This window comes from Haliotis asinina, chromosome 16 (assembly GCF_037392515.1).
Source record: "Haliotis asinina isolate JCU_RB_2024 chromosome 16, JCU_Hal_asi_v2, whole genome shotgun sequence".
Classification (NCBI taxonomy): Eukaryota; Metazoa; Mollusca; class Gastropoda; order Lepetellida; family Haliotidae; genus Haliotis; species Haliotis asinina.
The window spans coordinates 34,342,828-34,361,497 of record NC_090295.1 but is presented as its reverse complement, the minus strand read 5'-3'; the positions used below and the strand labels follow the sequence as shown (position 1 = coordinate 34,361,497).

The following is an 18,670-nucleotide window of genomic DNA, read 5'->3' as shown; positions in this document are numbered from 1 at the left end:
TTTAGTTTCAGGGGAAACTAATCAACATATCAGTTCAAAAGTACTTTGATACACCCCTTGAAAAAACCTTGAATCATTGTAACTGAGTATAGATAACATTTAATATTCAGTGTACCTATTTTAATCCGCAGTTAATCAATTTCATGCTTTATCAGATGCAGATTGACAAAAAAATCAGAATTTGACTTCGCACTGGTATAACATAATCATGGTCCACGTACTATACGTAAACATCTTGTCAGCAGCAAGTCTACACTTTGGCATTGATATGTTGGCATTGATATGTAACTAAACATGTTTCAGTACAGTACTTGAAACATTGTGATAACTTACTTTTGCCAGTAGCTAGACCACCTCCTCTCTGTGATATGGTTAAAGAATGGCACTTAATGTACAATGTGTTTATAAACTTCATCCCATATAACATTATTCGGGATGATATGAACAATAAGTCTACATACAGGGGAAAACCTGAACTTGTATTTCAGTTATGAGTCCTTGAACATGAAACTCTTCATCGTGCAGGTTGAAGACAATTACAGTTTCATTGAACACAAGTGCATCAAGGTCTAGGCCGCAGTTTCACAAAGCTATCATAGTGCTACAACCATTGTAACTCCTGTACCATAACATAGACTTATGATAGTGGTAGTGCTGCAATAACTTTGGTAAACAGGTCCTGTCGTACAAAATCAGCACGGTCATAACAGCCTTGCCTTTCCATTAACTAATGACAGTCATAGCACTCAAAATGATTTGTACAATGACCCACTGCCAAGTTCTGAGAGACCAGGGATATTGAACAATTTAGTACTGAAAGACCAAGGACTTTGACTTGAGTAATCCTGACAAACCATGCAGTATGATATGAATAATAGTGACCTAGGAAACTAGACCTAGGAAAATATTCTGAGTAATTCTGACAGACCAAGGATTATGATCTGGATAATTCTGACAGATCCAGGAAAATGATCTAGGTAATTCTGACAAAGCAAGTATTATGTTCTGGGTGATATTGACAGCCCTAGAATAATGATCTAGGTAATTCTGCATGATCAATGATATTGATCAATTAATACTGACAGATCAAGGACTTTGATTTGGGTAATTCTGCCAGATAAGGGATTATATTTTGGGTCATTATGCCACAATAAACATTGTGATTCTGGTAAATCTGACACCACAAGGATTATATAAAGGCAATTCAGGGATTCAACCAGAGAACTAAGGAATCCGGGCTACAAGGGGACACAACTCTGTAGTTTATGGCAGAGTGAGTGAGAGAGATTGAGTTTAGTTTTACGCTGCACTCAGCAATATTCAATCCATATGGAAGGCAGTCAGTAAATAATTGAGTCTGGACCAGATAATCCAGTGACCAACAACATGAGCATCGGTCTGCACAATTGGGAATCGATGGCATTTGTCAGCCAAGCCGGCGTGTCTGACCACCCGATCCCGTTAGTCGCCTCTTATGACAAGCAGAGTCACCTTTTATGGCAAGCATGGGTTACTGATGGCCTATTCAACCCCAGGACCTTCACGGGTCAGTTTATGGCAGAAACCTAGACAGCTAGTAGCGTGTGTTGTATGGGTCATACTAAAGGATACGTATAAATCAAACAGCCTTGGCTGTGGTGTGGAGTTTAAAGCTAATGTCAGGAATTTGTCCAGTCGAACTTCGAGGTCCTTCATCCATGTATCCTGTAATGAAAATAGTTGATGCTGACCAAATATCTCAAGGTTTCCAAACACAAATGGCTACACTTAAAAGCTCAGGAAACATTATTAGGACTCAGTATCAGTTTGAGTGAGTGAGTTTTACTTACATCATTTACAGCAATATTCCTGCAATATCAGAGCAGGAACACCAGAAATGGGCTTTACATAAGGTACCCATGTGGGGAATTGAACCTGTGTCTTCAGTGTGACAAGCGAACGCTTTAACCATTAGGATAACCCCCTCAGTATCAATGCAAAAGAACCATTAAGAATGGCTGCCACTCTTCACATAAAGTTTTAACATAAATCATCTAAAAATCATCATCAAGCTATGTTAATGTAATAATGACGAATACAATGGGATGCATTCACACAGTTCAAAATGTAAGATTGAACATCATGCCTGCGTTGAAAGTGCAAACTCACTGAAAATAGTTCCTTGTATGATGGGTGTTCCTTCGGTTTGGGAACAAATGGTAGGGCATAGAAAGGCAGGAATTCTGTAGTCTGACTTAGAGTTGATCCTCTTGTCTCCAGGTATGTCTTGAACTCGCCCATGTTGATTTCAACTTCAGACTAGGAACACAGGCAAAAGGTGGAACTTGCTACACAAAAATTTAGCAATGTAAGGGAGATAACTCTCTTTCGCTGTGTCATGCTGCATTCAGCAATTTTCCAGCTATGTAACAGCTGTCTGTAAATAACTTGGTCTAGACCAGATAATCCAGTGAGATATGAGATATGAGATACAACGATATGTGTCAACCGAGCCAGTGAGTCTAATCATCTGCTCTAGTTTGTAAGCTCATACAATCATTGCTTGCTAAAAAGAAATTCACACCCAGATATTCATGCATAATAAAACCCAGTTACAATTCTCAAAAGCCCCAGTCAGCATTTTACATCAGTAAAATATGTGTTCGCAACAAAGATTAATTTCACTTTAAATGTTGAGACACCAAAGGACACAACTTTGCCTAACTAAATCCTGATTTCTGCCAATTCCAAAATGCTGTCTTGCTGTCTAAAGCAGCCCTGATTCCAGGTCGAACCCACTTCCCACTATAGAGCTTGGTACTTAAACATTTTAGTGAACAATCACCTGTGGACCTTTGTGCTTCATGGGATACACAGCAAAGTAGATATTGAGGTAGAACTCCAATTTCTGGGCCACTGAGTCCTCATCCCGCACGGATGACGGTAGGAAGTCTGTCCACTGCTCAAAGAATATCCTCCGCTTTCCTTGGCGAAAATGATCCATCATTTCATTCTGTGAACACAAGTACAGGAACTTACATAAATCTGCTCAGAGAGGGTTCTGCAGCCATGACTGTAACATCTGTCAGTATAAAAACACAAATGTAACTAAACATTTCTTCTGTGTAAATACAATTATAACTTATGAAAATGGTTCAGCTGATTACTATACCCAAAAAAAGAGCATGAGTAATAGTTTTAGGAGCTTGTATTCATTGTTAAAACACCTCTGATTTGTCTGACCATTTAAACCCTAAAAATATCATAAGTCTGGAATCCTTGACAAAACTCAGACATAGTGGACATTTAGTGGACATTGAGCTAAAGCCATCATCAGATATATGTGACATGAAGTGTGATGTTTAATGGGACTTTTGTGGTGTTTGTATGAGCTATCAAATACCTGAAAGAATGTCCAAGAGTTAGATTGTGGATGTCCCAGAAAATGAACAGATCTGAACTCAAAGCAATTACAAATCATATCATGCACAAATTTCCCTTCATTGTCTTACCTGAACAGTTTGTAGTTTCTTGTTGGACTTGGGTCTGACATCTTGTGTACTAATTGGTTTTCCCTTCTCACTACATTCATCTTCAAATGTACTGACAGTTCTTTCAAAATCTCCAGAAGTCAGATACTGAAACATAAGAGTTCAGCTCCATATCAAACTGTTGAGGTACTGTAACTGCTTGTAGTTCAGTTGTATGTTATTAGTAGTATAATTAACAATGTATATGGCAATGATGAACGTTTCAATAGATGCAATTACATGACATAAAACAAAAATGTAATTTAACATGTTTAATTAGATCTCAACCCAATAATTATTACAGAGAAGCAAACTGAAATTTTCACTTGTTCAAGGTTACTGTGAACTATGTGGGGGTCCGTTACAATCAAGACAAGACCTTGCCATAAGGCCAAATTCACACGGGACGATGACTGAAGGATTTTCTGATAATACCCACCAACAATTCTAACACAAAATGACAAACCTGAAATCAATGTCTCACCTCTCTTATGATGCCATTCAGCTCTCCCTCAAATGCCACAACTGACAAGTTTCCCGACATGTCTCTTCTGTATTACACAATCAAAGGCTGAATGAAAAAATACTTGACACTGTTATAGCTATAACATAGGAAGGAAAGAGTTCCTTCCATTCCCCCATATTCTTTCTTCCGCAGATTAACAGAGTCAATACCAAGTGGTTCAACCTTTTACTGTATTTAATTTGAAGGCATTTAGTTATTTTATTGAGTCCTGTAGTGATTATTGTGTCAGGTTTTGTTACAAAATTCTGGTTTATCAATTTATAAAAATCATTTGGGATGGGGGCACGGGAAGAACTCTTACCCAAAGGAATAAAAATGACATATCTGTCATTACATTTCTCAGGTGTCATCGATATATCATAATTTTAAATGCTCCTATACTGAGTCAAACTGTTTTAAAACAGACATATCAAATATTAATTCACTGTAACTATTTTTCTATATTATGGATTAGTCGTGATTTTGATGGTGACAGTTCTATAATATTCATCACGGATGTCTCATTTTCACAATGCATTCGGTGATGTTATGCGAGTCTGTGCTTGTGGCAACCGTAAATTTTAGCATTATGCCGGACTTCTGAGATGATACCTTCGTGGTGTTGTTGCCTCAGTCAGACAAGAATGTTTGACCACTTACAAGTTACAGCAGCTCACGCCCCATCTACTTAAATCCTCATAATCGGCTTACATGTCCATCTGACAGCTGTTTGTAAGAAACGCGCACTTGGAATCCAGTAAACATTGTAAGACCGCAGTAAATAAATATAGGATCGGAGCAAGTATGACGTTAGTTATTTTCTGTCAGTCATTGTTAAAACTGTCGAATCAGGCAAGAAACATATTATATAGAAAAAAATCTTACTCGTTCTGGTATGATCGCCAGAGCCTTGGCGTATGTATTTTTATTCAGACAGCTTACAATTTTGACCTTCATGTAGAGTAGCCTCCCTTCAATCAATTTTCGATCAAGGACAAGTGTGCGAAGGTAGTTAATGAAGATTAGTTTATGAACGTTTAATGCAGTCACAGAGCTGATGTTTTGAGTGAAATAAGTCTGATGAAGTATAATAATGATTCACATGTTGCATGAAGAATTACTTTTGCGATGTTGTAACTTTGTTTGAGAATCACCGAGTCGAGAACAGCTCCACTGCATTATTTAGATATATTTATTATCATGTTAAATGTATGTTTTGACTTGAGTTGACCATATGTCAAAACCAAATATAGGACTTGAATGTTATTTCATTAGTTTGGGCAAGAATTCCAAGTTATTGTGATGGGCGATTGTGATGACGCAAAAGTAATCCCACTTCCATGTTGTTCAAGATAAGGGTTTGGAGTTCTATCAAACAATTTATCTATACCTCAATGAATATGCTTAGTCGCTAACCTCGAAGACATTACGTGAATATTTTCGATCATGAGATGTGCCACACTTATGAAGACATAACATTTCTTAGAGTAACATGTATTATAATTGGGATTACACATTCTTAGTAAAGTACTAATTCTAGTACTTTTTTTAGTTACATGTTACATTTGACCACTTCCTAAATGGCATTGTGTAATCATAGCTTTCAGCCATGGGAGCCGTGCCCATGACCACTTATCAGAGGGGTACACAAAGTCCACAGTCAAGACTACCAGTTGTCAGACATTCATTTTTATGGAAGTTGCAGTGACTGAACGGGTTAAGCGACTGACTTTGTGTGCTGGCGATTAGGTACCAGACTCAGAGGGTATGGGATTCAGCTAAAAAATGTACTAGAATTTGTGCTTTACTAAGAAAGTGTAACCCTGATTATAATACATGTTACATTTGACCACTTTCTAAATGACATTGTGTACTCATTACTGAAACTAGTCTGGACTGTTATTACAATTTTTGTTTTCAGAGAGTGTCATTCCCAGGCTGTCAGTATAAACTAATACTGACTCATTTATCCAGATTTTTTTAAAACTCCCTCATCAATTTCCATAACATCAGACTTTGATTCATCTTTCGTCATGTTTTTCCTTTGCTTTTGGTATGAAAGAAAAATCCTAGTCTCAACAGGAAATGAAATGTTAAAAATAATTTGTTCTCATATATATAGGACAGTATAAGACCTCAATCGCTCCATGGTATTACCACCACCCTTGGTCATTCCTTAGCCCTCAGCTGTCAGCTCTAAAACTTACTGTAGTTAAGTTGTATCTTCATTTTCCTTCTGCTCATATCATGAGGCCAAGGCATACTGATCAGTGAGGCTTAACCACATTAGTGAGATTGTCATGCTTTTTAATATATTTCTGCACTGAACTAGATCATTAATGCCAGTACTTCAGTTTTCCACTCACACATTATCGGCATCAGTACTACAGGTATGTACAGTAGAACATGGAAATAGTTAGAAATTTGATTTGATATATCCATTGTTCGTTATTCACATTTGACCGCCATCTTGGATTATAAAGATGTAGAGACATGTATATGCTGCGGCTCCAAATCTTTATTCTTGTACATTGATATAACACTAAAATTCTGAATATATCATTCACTGACTTTAGCTAGAACATGTTTAACAATCACAACAATCTCAACAATATATAACTTAACTGTGTTTAACAAAGTCCACAATTTTGCTCTGCACACTATGTCATCCTGACTTCATTTTGTCAACTGCATCACAAACATCTGCAAGAGGGTCGAAGGTAGAACTATCTGAAGCTTCACAAACAAGCAGATGATGTAGTGTCTGTAATGCTGAAGGTTGATGTATGCTGCAAAGTGGCTGAGCTGACACTGAGTGAGTTCACTAATCATGTGGTTGATTGGGCCTTGGAGGTAGAAAATCAGTTTGCTATAGCTGTTAATTTGCTACTGACAAGTTTGTTATTCGTGTGTAATTTTAATGATTTTATTAAGAACTATTGACGTGACTTTTAAATTTGTTCACTATATCCGTTTGTATGCTATAACTATGTTTGCTATATCTATGTTCTACTGTACCTGAGGTACATAAACAAAGTCCAAATTCAGACACATAGCTGATACTCTAAGTGATGGACAGGTCCATCTTTCTCAACCAAAACCTGAGACTACTTCATGCAGTCTTCCTTTCGCCTGATTTTGCGTGATACTGTGCATAGTGAAATATTTGTCATTGTGAAGAAAAATTAATTAGAATGGCTATTTTAGTGCTATATTTACAAAACAAATTGGCCCTACTCTGCACCAGAGTGTTCATCATAACAAAATGACATTTGACAGACAAGGATGCAGCTCAAACTTTTAACTCGGTTTTCAGCCTTATTTACTCATTGCATTTATACACTGAATAATGGTTATCGATGGGTTCTATATTATCAGATGCTTGGGTCAGGGGTCAGAGGTCGTGCCCTGCAGGGGGCATGGCAAGTTATTCAGAGTCACCTGCGACAGATACAGACAAGTGGTGTACAAGCAGCAGCGGCTGCCGACATCAAGCCATTCTTCTACCAAGATATCTTTGAACATGAAAAGAAAGCAGAAGTCCCATGGAAAAAGTTAACTGGTTAGTCTTGAAAAAAATGTTTTTCTTTTGCCAATTTTGACCATCAGAATAGAGCATATGCCCCAATGAAAAATTCACTGGTTTGTATTCAAAAGTTTGATTAGTCATAGTAGATTTGAATTTATATGTTTGATTGTCTTTTTCGAACAATGATCTGAATGAACAAAAAAATAAAAAAATAAAAAGATAAAACAGCACCATTCCTGGTACTCAGAATTATGAACAGGTAAAGAATTCATAGACTGAGAAGGTGTTTCCTAGCACAGATTAAAGCTAGAAAGGCTTTCATTTTGATACAGTTCAGACGATTGATTCATCAGGTTCTCAGAATGGGCATGTTCCTAAAACACTGACACATTCTCTTATTTTTTTACACAAATTCTAACAATTATATTGAACTGTGTCTCTAACAGGCTTACAGTTACACCATTATCAACCTCGATACCTTCAGGGTATACATTGTGATAAATCTCCACTATACCCTGGATGCATCTGTGGCTCAGTGGTATGATGTTATTACCTCCCTTGGCTGGCTTTTTATACAATCAGTTGTCTGTGCAGGAATATTGAGTGTACCAATCACAACTCACTTTCGCTTTTCTAATTATCTAACCAATGAAACATGGTAACACAAAACATGCAGAGGAATGAGGTAGAAGGAGTACTTGCAAACATGTTTTTTAAAAGCTTTGGATGTGACAGTTTGTATGATTTCCCCCAAATCTGAGTAGCACTGCGAACAAACCTTCACACCTGCGACTGCTCTCTTTGTTGACACTAGCAAGCTAGGTTGTAACAGCGCCTTAGCTGACTGGCTACTGTGAGAATGGGGAGCTGGCAAAGGGAGGTAATGATAATATTAGGCCGAGCTGCAGATGCATCCAGGATATAGTAAAGATATATCAAAATGTATACCCTGGAGATATTGAGGATGCTCCATTTTGGGCAGTTTGTTATTCTACATTTTATTTGTGTTTGGTGACAGTGTCATTGTTTTCGTCTTTGTAGGTGACTATGTATCAACATTTGATGTGAAGGGAAGAAAAGTTCTTCATGTGCAACCTGAAGCCTTGACCATGCTGGCAGAGAACGCCATGATTGACATTTCTCATCTCCTGCGACCTGGACATCTCCAGGTGATATGACTGCATCGTTATTCTGTTTTATTATTTTGTTTTTGAAAATTGGAAATGCAGGAATGGATCTAACATTATGAATGAAGCATTTGTTTTCATTTTAGGAAATAATGCTTATGGTATTTTGTTCAAGTATTGTAATATTTCATGGTAACATTACATTCCATACAAAATAATTAGTCCAAATAATTGCTGTATGGCAGACGAGAGTTTAATGCCAATGTTAACAATGGTCCAGTTGTCCTGGCATATCAGCTCAGCGGAGTGTGAAAAAAGCAATTTGACGCAGCTCTCAGATTTTTAGCGTGAAGATGAAATTCACAAGCATGAGAAAGATCCTGAGAACCTTATGTTTGCGATTATGTTGTCATTTTTTTCAACACCATCCTGGTGCTGGTGGATTTCATCTACATGGTAGATTTTGTTTAGATTTCATCTAACATGAATGCAATCACAGATTCTTGGTATGCTCATGAGAAGTTACTCTGCTCACTGAATTGTGATACCTCTGCAAAATGGGCCAGTGGTGTCTGTCCCTTGTCTTTCTGGACAAGGGCACAGATCATCAGTTTGTCAGTTGTTTTTTATTTACTCAGATATTTCTGTCCATTGTGTTGCCTCTGCAGTGGTATCTGACTAAGTAATCATTGACCATTTTTTGTTCTGTATTCCAGCAACTGTCAAATATCCTTAAAGATCCTGATGCCTCCAGTAATGACAAGTTTGTTGCTCTAGAATTGTTGAAGAATGCAAATGTTGCAGCTGGGATGGTGCTGCCTGGTTGCCAGGATACAGGAACAGCCATCTGCATTGGTAGGTATTCAATTGTTCAATCTCAGTAGCAACTTCACTATTCAAGGATAAGGTTTCAGCGGTATCATCATTTAATCACTCATATCCCGACTTTGCTGACATTTGAATCATTGCCAGAGAAGATATGAGTAGACTGAATTGGTGTACTCTTTTGACTGTCTGCATAGAAATCAAATATGAATAGAATAATAGAATGGAATAGTGATACTTTGGATAGTGATGAGATGAAGAGTTATCTCCCTTCCTTCAAAACCCTCATAAACACTATGAATGGGGTCTTGTCAATAAAGTGACTCTAAGAGTATGAGTTCGAATCCTGGATGGGACGCAACCTAACAAAAGTTCTACAATCAGTACTTTATTGAGAAAATGTGATACCAAATGTCACATATATTGAGTGAAACAAATAAAGGATCACAAAAATTCATGTGTACCTTGATATATTCCTGTTTTCATCACCAGTTTTAGATAGGAAAATAAATAAAGGAACACTGCCATGAAGTGGTATTCCGTAAAGTTTTCTTCAGTATATGTTAAAGTTGAAGTTGTGTTTTGTCTAGAGGCAGGGTTTTGTTAAGGCTATGATGGTCTTTCATTGTTGGCTTCCAGGTAAGAAGGGTCAGTATGTGTGGACGGAGGGGAGGGATGAGGATGCACTTTCAAGAGGGGTATACAACACTTACACCAAGAGGAACCTCAGGTATTCCCAGGTAATAACTAGCAGATGGACTGCTGACTTTTGATGAATATTTAACAGGAAATGTTTGGTTTGTCTTAGACATACCCTTATCTTCATATAACTGTGCCATTGGTTCTATAACACTCATCTCTTGCTCTCTCATATGAATATCCTATCAGGTGGCGCCACTAGATATGTTTAAAGAGGTGAATACGAAGACGAACCTTCCAGCCCAGATTGAGCTGTATGCCACGGACTCCTCTCAGTATGACTTCCTGTTTATGGCCAAGGGGGGTGGCTCGGCCAACAAGACCTTCCTCTATCAACAAACGAAGGCACTGCTGAATCCTGAGAGACTTATGAAATTTGTAGATGAAAAAATTAAGGTTAGTAGTCAGTATATGTAATAACTGTTCATCGATGCCTCATTACGTTTTGGACCTTTGAAGGTCCTGGTGTAGAATAGGCCTTCAGCAACCCATGCTTGCCATAAAAGGCGACTGTGCTTGTCATAAGAGGTGACTAACGGGATCGGGTGGTCAGGCTCGCTGACTTGGATGACACATGTCATCGGTTCCCAATTGTGCAGATTGATGCACATGTTGTTGGTCACTGGATTGTCTGGTCCAGACTTGATTATTTACTACCACTGCCATATAGCTGGAATACTGCTGAGTAAAACTAAACCCACTCACTCACTCATTACATTTTCATTTCACAGTTTGATCCATCTTCTTCACATTTCTTGTTCATTTGTTTTTGTAAGCTTTGAAAATTGTAACTTTGGCAGTAAAAGGTGGGAGGTCTGACTTGTTTGAAAGAACAGATGTTTCCTGCATTCTTTAAAAATGATGTCTATTTTCATGTAGCTGGCAAAGTTTACAGTCTACAAGTAATGTGCTGAAATTTTGAATCTATTGAATCATCATCTGATTCCTGTGATCAAAAATTAAAAGACAGTGGTGTTTTATCTTTTTGGTGAGGGTCATGAAAAATTATACAAGGCCTTTGGGAGGGACTTCCTAAAACATGACAAGCTTTAGGGGAGATTTTGATTTTCAGTACCTTAGCACAACAAAAGCTCCCTTTTTTCTTTGTGCAGACATTAGGTACAGCTGCCTGCCCCCCCTATCATTTGGCCATTGTGATTGGAGGAACGTCAGCAGAACTCACACTGAAGACGGTCAAGCTGGCCTCCACACGGTACCTGGACACACTTCCCTCATCAGGTAATTATACATTATCAGGGATATTCATAACTGTGTTCTCTCACTTTGTGTGGTCTGTGAACTTCTTGTACCAAATTTTCTTTGATTACTTCTGCAAAAACAAATGAAGCGTGTCTGTGGAGCTTTACATGTTTGTATTTGTAGTAGATTCAAACAAAAATGATAGTAATGTTGATAAATGTAGAGTAAAATCATGCTTACACGTTTTCCAGGCAATGACCATGGCAGAGCTTTCCGTGACCTTGAACTTGAGCAACAAATCCACAAACTGACTCAGAAAATGGGTATTGGCGCTCAGTTTGGTGGCAAATATTTCTGTCATGATGTCCGTGTCATCCGCCTCCCAAGACATGGTGCTTCCTGCCCTGTGGGTATTGGTGTGTCATGTTCTGCAGACAGACAGGTAAGGCTTGTTATTTGGGTTGGTTAGGTACCGATGTGGTTAAAGTGTTTAACATGTAAGAACAAAGTTCGAATCCTCTTTTGGGTACCACTCGCTTGTCGTTGATGGAACCATGTTCGGTCAGATTTTCTATTATCCTCACATATTTGAGCAAGATTGCTTTTTCTGTAGGCTCTTGGCAAGATAACAGAAGAGGGTGTGTTTCTGGAGCAGTTGGAGACTGATCCCATCAAGTATCTCCCAGAGGTGGAGGCAAAGGATTTGGGAGGAGAGGTTGTTCAGGTAACACATTGTACCAGATGGCTCAACTCAAACACAATTAATTGAGAAGATCCAGGTTAGAACTGGTCTTCATGTTGTAAGAGGTGACTAATGGGATCAGGTGGTCAGGCTTGCTGACTTGGCTGACACGTCATTGTATCCCAAATGTGTAAATCAGTGTGTATGCTTTTGATAACTGGATCCACCATTGCAGACTTGATTATTAACAGATTGTCATCATATACCTAGGATATTGCTTATTGTGGTGTACTATTCTGTGCATTATTACCGGTAAACTGGTATATACTGGTACAGTGTCTCGTGATACAAATATCTCGATTTGATTTATCTGCCCGTTCATTTCCATAGCAACAGAATGCCATCCAGAAGTGCTAAATATACTTTTATTTACTTTGGTTTCATGTAACATTTTATAAGTGGAAGTATCTGTATAACTAGCTTGAAAACTTTATAATTTAACTGGTTTCATATTTGAAATTTTGGAGGAATTAGGTGGCCTGAAATGGACCAAATTATTATCAGAGCCTCGGGCTCTGAGTGACCATTTCACAATTCACATTACAGTTAAGGCTCGTTAATCTGACCATCTGTTTATCTGACAAATGGCTTTATCCAACGCTTTTTGTTGGTAACAAATTGAATAAAAATACCTTAGTCTCATTTAGTTAGTCCAACATCCTCATTAATCCGACAATTTGCTGTGCAACAGACAATGTTGGATTAATGAGACTTGACTGTATTTTGATATTTATGTATGACATTTGTTATCAATGAGCCGTATCCATTTTGTTGGTCTCTCTACTGCAATGACATTCTAGTCAAGGATCTTAATTATTGGACGTCAAATAAGATTTTACACTCAAGTAGTTCACCTAAATCATGTTTGTTTCATTTTGCAATAGTTCATTTCACACGTTTATATTAGAGTAGAATATTAATGAATCACTGACATACCATAACACTACATACTTCATTGAAGTGCACACTGTTTAAGCAAACAATACTGACATGAAAACCATGTTATACTGTTACTTTTATCATTATGCAATATTTCAATACTTCCATTAAAAATTCCACATTAAGGCACTATAATATTTCATTTGTATGCTAACCATTGGCACACAGCCATGCACAGTGTGGATGGACAGTAAACCTGACAATCTGGTTTGCAAGCAAATAAGAAGCTGTCATACATTTATGAAACCCCAGTCAGTATAAGAAATGTACCTCTTTCACCTCCACAACAACCAGTACCCTTGGTTACCAATCAGAGTTATCTGTCCTTGATCCTCAATGCCTTCTCATTCCACAAGAGGATATTACTGTAATGAATATTTAAATTCACGTAAAATTATTGATCTGACCACAAGGCTTTTCAGATGTACTACACATTAAACCATTGTAAACACAGCTTCAACGATAAAAGCGAGCAGGTCAGAATACATGTAAGACCTCAAATAACAAGAAGACAAAGTCATCAATATCCCCTGCAATTGCAAAATATTCTTCATGAACATGTCTACTAATTATGATTACAGTATGTCAATGTTTTGGTGTGTATGTGGTAGAGTGGAAGGATTGTAAAGTTTTACAGTTCTGCTCTTGAAAAGAACACCACCACCAAATTCAGTCAAGGTCAAACTTGTTGCCATGGAAACACAAAAAAATATTTTATTCAGAACTCCAAACTTACCAAACCAACCTACCACAGCCTTAGTCCATGGAAACCACAAAAACTATAATTCATATCTGGGTCTAATTCCCAAAGGGCACATCTTTGGATCATGGTTGACATGTGTACCAAGCATTATGAATCTAGTGAGTATAGTTTAGGAGATCTGCTCCGGACAAGATGACATCTTCATAGTCACAGCCTAAGTCACATTTCCATGGAAACTGCGAACAGTAAAATTCATATCTGGGTCTAATCCCCCCAAAGCACATAAAGGGATCATGTTTGACATGTGTACCAAGTTTGGTTTAGCTATCACTAATAGTTAGATTTGCTTCAAAGTTGGACTGATGGATGGATGGAACCTGTTTCTATATCCCCCACAACTTAATTGTTGCAGGGGATCAAAAAGGATTTAAAAACTGCTGGGGATCTCTAATGGCAAAGTATTTAATGAAATATAATTTCATGTCTTTTAAGTCGATAAATGGCAAACCAACAATGCAGGATAATGGGTATCGTTAGACTTATTTCAAGTATATCCATTACCCTTGTGTAAGCAAGGCCATTTCTGGATCGTGTTCCGGACATGATATTGCTGAATGTGGTGTAAAACCATACTCACTCACTCATTGTGTTGTTATGCCCATATTTAGATTGGGTCTGGTTTTGGCGTGAAGTAAAACTAAATTTTACATTGTCAGAAATATTTTGTAAACTGCTGCCATATAGCTGGAATATTGCTGAGTGCGGCGTAAAACTAAACTCACTGACTCACTTTGTTGATCAGTCCACACATAAACTATCAATTGCGCATATGGGTGGCGCAGCAGAGATCACGAACCAGTCATGAATTCTGGGATATCATCCGGGTACTCACGGGAGAAAAACAATAACAAAAGAAACCACCAGTCCATGGAAATTGCTTTGCATCAGTGTCCCTTTAAATGTTGAACCCTGTATTGCTCATCTTGTATCCCAGGTTGATCTGAACCGACCAATGAGTGAGGTGCTACAACAACTTGACCAGTATCCAATCAAAACTCGTCTGACACTGACAGGGACTCTAGTGGTTGCGAGGGACATTGCCCACGCCAAGCTGCAGGAGAGGTTAGACAAAGGGGAAGAAATGCCCCAATATATGAAGGACCATCCTGTGTACTATGCTGGGCCTGCCAAAACACCTGAGGTAAGGGGGATAACTCTGGAATATAAACCATGAGTGGTAGCATTCCACAAATATGGGGATATTTTTGTTGCATCTTGACCTTGGTTTGAATCCCAATTTGGGTACAGTATGTACAGGAAGGATCCTATTTTTGGTGATCCCTTCTCTGACATCTCTGGAAAATACTGCCAAAAATACACAAAATATATACCAAATGATGAAGAGAGATTTATGCCTATTGGAAAGGTTGTGAAGTGGTGGGAACAAGTCATTCTTCATCTTATCATTTCTATCAATGCTCCATTCTCCTGACAGAGCAAGTGTCCTTAAACAACAAACAAATAATATGTATGAACCAGACATTTATGTTCTCTGATCCAGGGATATGCAAGTGGATCATTTGGACCCACGTCAGCTGGTAGGATGGACTCCTATGTGGACTCGTTCCAGGCTGCGGGGGGAAGCAAGGTTATGTTGGCCAAGGGCAACCGAAGCCGGCAGGTGTGTTTTGAGAGATAGGGAATTTAACACTTGATCCTTTAGATAATCTTCAGGAACTGGAAATGGTTTTATCTGTCTCACTGAAGTTGATCAGACAAACATTTCAAATCAAAATTATTGTCTAGTTCATCGTCAAGATAGGTCAAAAGTATTTCCTGATATTGGCATGTTGACACAGGTTACTGTGCTCCATGTCGACACAAATAATCAAACTGCTTGCCTATATAGATTATCTGTTTCCAGCTTAATGCAGATAACCAGCCTACACAGATAACCAAACTCTGTGTCCAGATACGTAATGAAACTGAATGTTTGTACAGGTAACTAAAGCATGCAAGACCCATGGAGGGTTCTACCTGGGATCCATTGGGGGTCCAGCAGCCATTTTGGCCCAAAATTGCATCAAGAATGTCGAAGTCCTAGAGTATCCTGAACTTGGTAAGCTGTTAACACCTTTCACAAAACAGTTGTAGGGAATTGACAGATGTCTTGCTCAGTATGACGTGAAAATATGGAAAGACTGTAGTCTACTGCCTTGAACCAAGGTTGTAGACAGTGCCTTGTATACACCTGGGACATGAGAAATGAGGATAATCATTAATTGCCTGTTTGATACGCTTGATGAAATGGGAGCTGATGAGAGTGAGAATGACTTAACTGCTACTGACAAGCCAAAAGATTTGGGGGCAGTGTTATCTTTTGTGAGTATTTGACATTTTTGTCAAGGTTGGTTGGTTTGTTGTCTGATGATGCACACAGCAATACTCCAGCTATATTGATACTGTCTGTAAATAATAAAATGATGATCAGCATGCGCATCAATCTACGCAATTGTTTTTGTCACGGTAGAAGTATCCATGAAAGTATTCATTTGGCAGTAATCCACCATGGTTGTTTTGTAGGTATGGAGGCAATATGGCGAGTGGAGGTAGAGAATTTCCCAGCATTCATTGTGGTGGACAATAAAGGAAATGACTTCTTCCAGGAGTGGCAGCTGGAGTAATGTGACCAGATTCTTGATGGATGTCTTGTAGTGGACACATACTTGTTGAAGAGGGATGGTTCATAAATTCATGCTTCACATGAAATGATACTTAAAAATAATTGTGAAGAAGGGAACATAGTATTTTGTAAAGGATCCTTTAAAAACACTTCCCACAGAATGAATACTTTATGAATTACTGGATTTGTGGAGATACGCATTGAATATTTGGAGGATTCTTCATGAATAATTCATTAAAGATTCAACATGAATGCCCTAAAAGGATTCTTCGAGTCCCTTATCAGGAACTGCCAGGAACGTTTTATGGATGCTTCATAAATACAGTATAAGAACTCAGCAAATATTGCAATCAGTATTCTTTATGTACACATACATGAGAATTCTTGAATAATTCCATACAGATTCTTCGATACTTTGGCATTGATTCATAATGAATAGTTCGAAAGGATTCTTTATGAACACATTAAGACTGAATACTTTACGATGAGTGTTCATGAATACTTAATAAGTACCTATGCCCAAACTGCCCAGGGTTTGCGATACTGTTAATGGTTACTGAGTGTGAATGACCAGTGATTGTACTGTGGGGTCCTTAGAGAAGTAAACATGTATCTTCTTGTTCATGTACCTGTACTTGTCTATTTGAGTTTCACGAAACATTTTGTTTAAAACAAATGCAACTGGGATATTATCTTACCTCACTCATAAATTTTGTTTTCTGATTAGCAGAGCGCTACCTACCGACCTAGTAATTTTGTACAAAGATCTGCAAACCAAGTAATTATGAAGAAAATAACAAGAGTCATCAAAAGATGACATATCCCCCCGGCCCCCACATATCTGAAAGGACAAATCATCTGACAGTTACTTGATGTTTTCTTAGATTAAGTTTGAATCGTTTCCATGAAAGTCATGAAAAATATAAATGCCATATATCTGTAAACAGCAAATGGCACCACTTCAAGACCTGTCTCATATATCTGCCAAGATCTGTTGAAAGATATCAAATGGTTTTCCAGTTGTGCCTATCCCTCCATTTTGAGACTAAGTCAGAATCGTTTCCATGGAAACCAGGAAAAATAAAAATGCCAAAACATTGTAAATAGCAAAAGGCACCACTTTGTGGTCAGTTTCAAATATGTGCCAAGATTTCCTGTAAGATATTGAATAGTTTTCGAGTTGTGCTCCGGAAACAAAGCCCATCCCTCCATTTTGAGACTAAGTCAGAATCGTTTCCATTGAAACTGGGAAAATGATAAATCACAAAAATCTGTAAATAGCAAAAGGCACCACTTTAGGGTTTACCCTACATATCAGCCAAGTTTTGCAGAAAGATATTGAGAAGTTTTAGAGTTGTGCTCCGGAAACGCAGCCCATCCCTCCATTTTGAGACTAAGTCCAAAACGTTTCCATGGAAACCCAGAAAATTCTAAATCACAAAAATCTGTGAATAGCAAAAGGCACCACACTGGGGTCTGCCAAATATATCTACCAAGTTTGGCTGACAGACATAATGAACTTTTTTAAATGTCCTCCTGAAACGAAACACACCTCTCAGTTTTGAGACAAAGTCAAAATCATTTCCATGGAAACCCAGAAAAAAATATATCACAAAAACCTGTAAGTACCAAAAGGCACTGACTGATGTATGTAACAAGTTTTGCAGAAAAATACTGAACTGTTTTTGAGTTATGGTCCGGAAACGAAGCCCATCCCTCCATTTTGAGACGAAGTCTGTAATATTTCCATGGAAACAGAGAAAATAATAAATCACAAAAACCTGTAAAGAGCAAAAGGCAACACTTTGGGATCTGCCAAACGTATCTAACAACTTTTACTGACAGATATTACAAAGTAAATGAAACACACCTCTCACTTTTGAAACTATGTTTGAAACGTTTCCATGGAAAGTGGAAAAATAAGAAATCAAAAAAGCACCACTTCAGGTTCTGATTGATATATCTACCAAGTTTTGCAGCAAAATATAGAACGTTTTTTGAGTTCTGCCCCGGACACTAAGCCCACCCCACCATTAGACTAACACCAAAATGTTCCATGGAAAAAACAAAAAAAATAAAAATGCCAAAACTCTGTAAAGAGCAAAAGACATAACTATAGGCTGAGATTATTATATCTATCAAGTTTGATCTAAAAATACAAAAACTGTTTCTGAGCTATGCTCCAGAAACAAAATGATGACGGATGGAT

At 38.0% G+C, this 18,670-nt stretch overlaps 2 protein-coding genes across 2 annotated transcripts in view; one reads left to right on the top strand and one right to left on the bottom strand.

Annotated features, from left to right (window-relative positions):
• LOC137268576 (lisH domain-containing protein ARMC9-like) overlaps positions 1-4,785 on the bottom strand; it is a 29,886-nt gene extending 25,101 nt beyond the window's left edge. The window contains exons 1-7 of the mRNA XM_067803152.1: positions 4,675-4,785; positions 3,994-4,080; positions 3,492-3,617; positions 2,825-2,992; positions 2,149-2,298; positions 1,612-1,704; positions 334-361 (exon numbers count right to left, since the gene is read on the bottom strand). Of these exons, the coding sequence (XP_067659253.1) occupies positions 334-361; positions 1,612-1,704; positions 2,149-2,298; positions 2,825-2,992; positions 3,492-3,617; positions 3,994-4,053 (625 nt within the window). The 5' untranslated portion in view covers positions 4,054-4,080; positions 4,675-4,785. The remainder of the gene's footprint in view (positions 1-333; positions 362-1,611; positions 1,705-2,148; positions 2,299-2,824; positions 2,993-3,491; positions 3,618-3,993; positions 4,081-4,674) is intronic.
• Positions 4,786-4,962: 177 nt separating this feature from the next.
• LOC137267979 (fumarate hydratase class I, aerobic-like) lies at positions 4,963-17,725 on the top strand. The gene is made up of 13 exons (XM_067802440.1): positions 4,963-5,022; positions 7,393-7,576; positions 8,585-8,712; positions 9,387-9,525; positions 10,135-10,235; positions 10,384-10,590; positions 11,307-11,433; positions 11,646-11,836; positions 12,008-12,118; positions 14,773-14,979; positions 15,340-15,459; positions 15,780-15,897; positions 16,362-17,725. Exons 2-13 carry the CDS (start codon positions 7,393-7,395, stop codon positions 16,460-16,462), a joined length of 1,734 nt encoding a protein of 577 aa, XP_067658541.1. The 5' UTR covers positions 4,963-5,022; the 3' UTR covers positions 16,463-17,725.
• Positions 17,726-18,670: the final 945 nt, after the last annotated feature.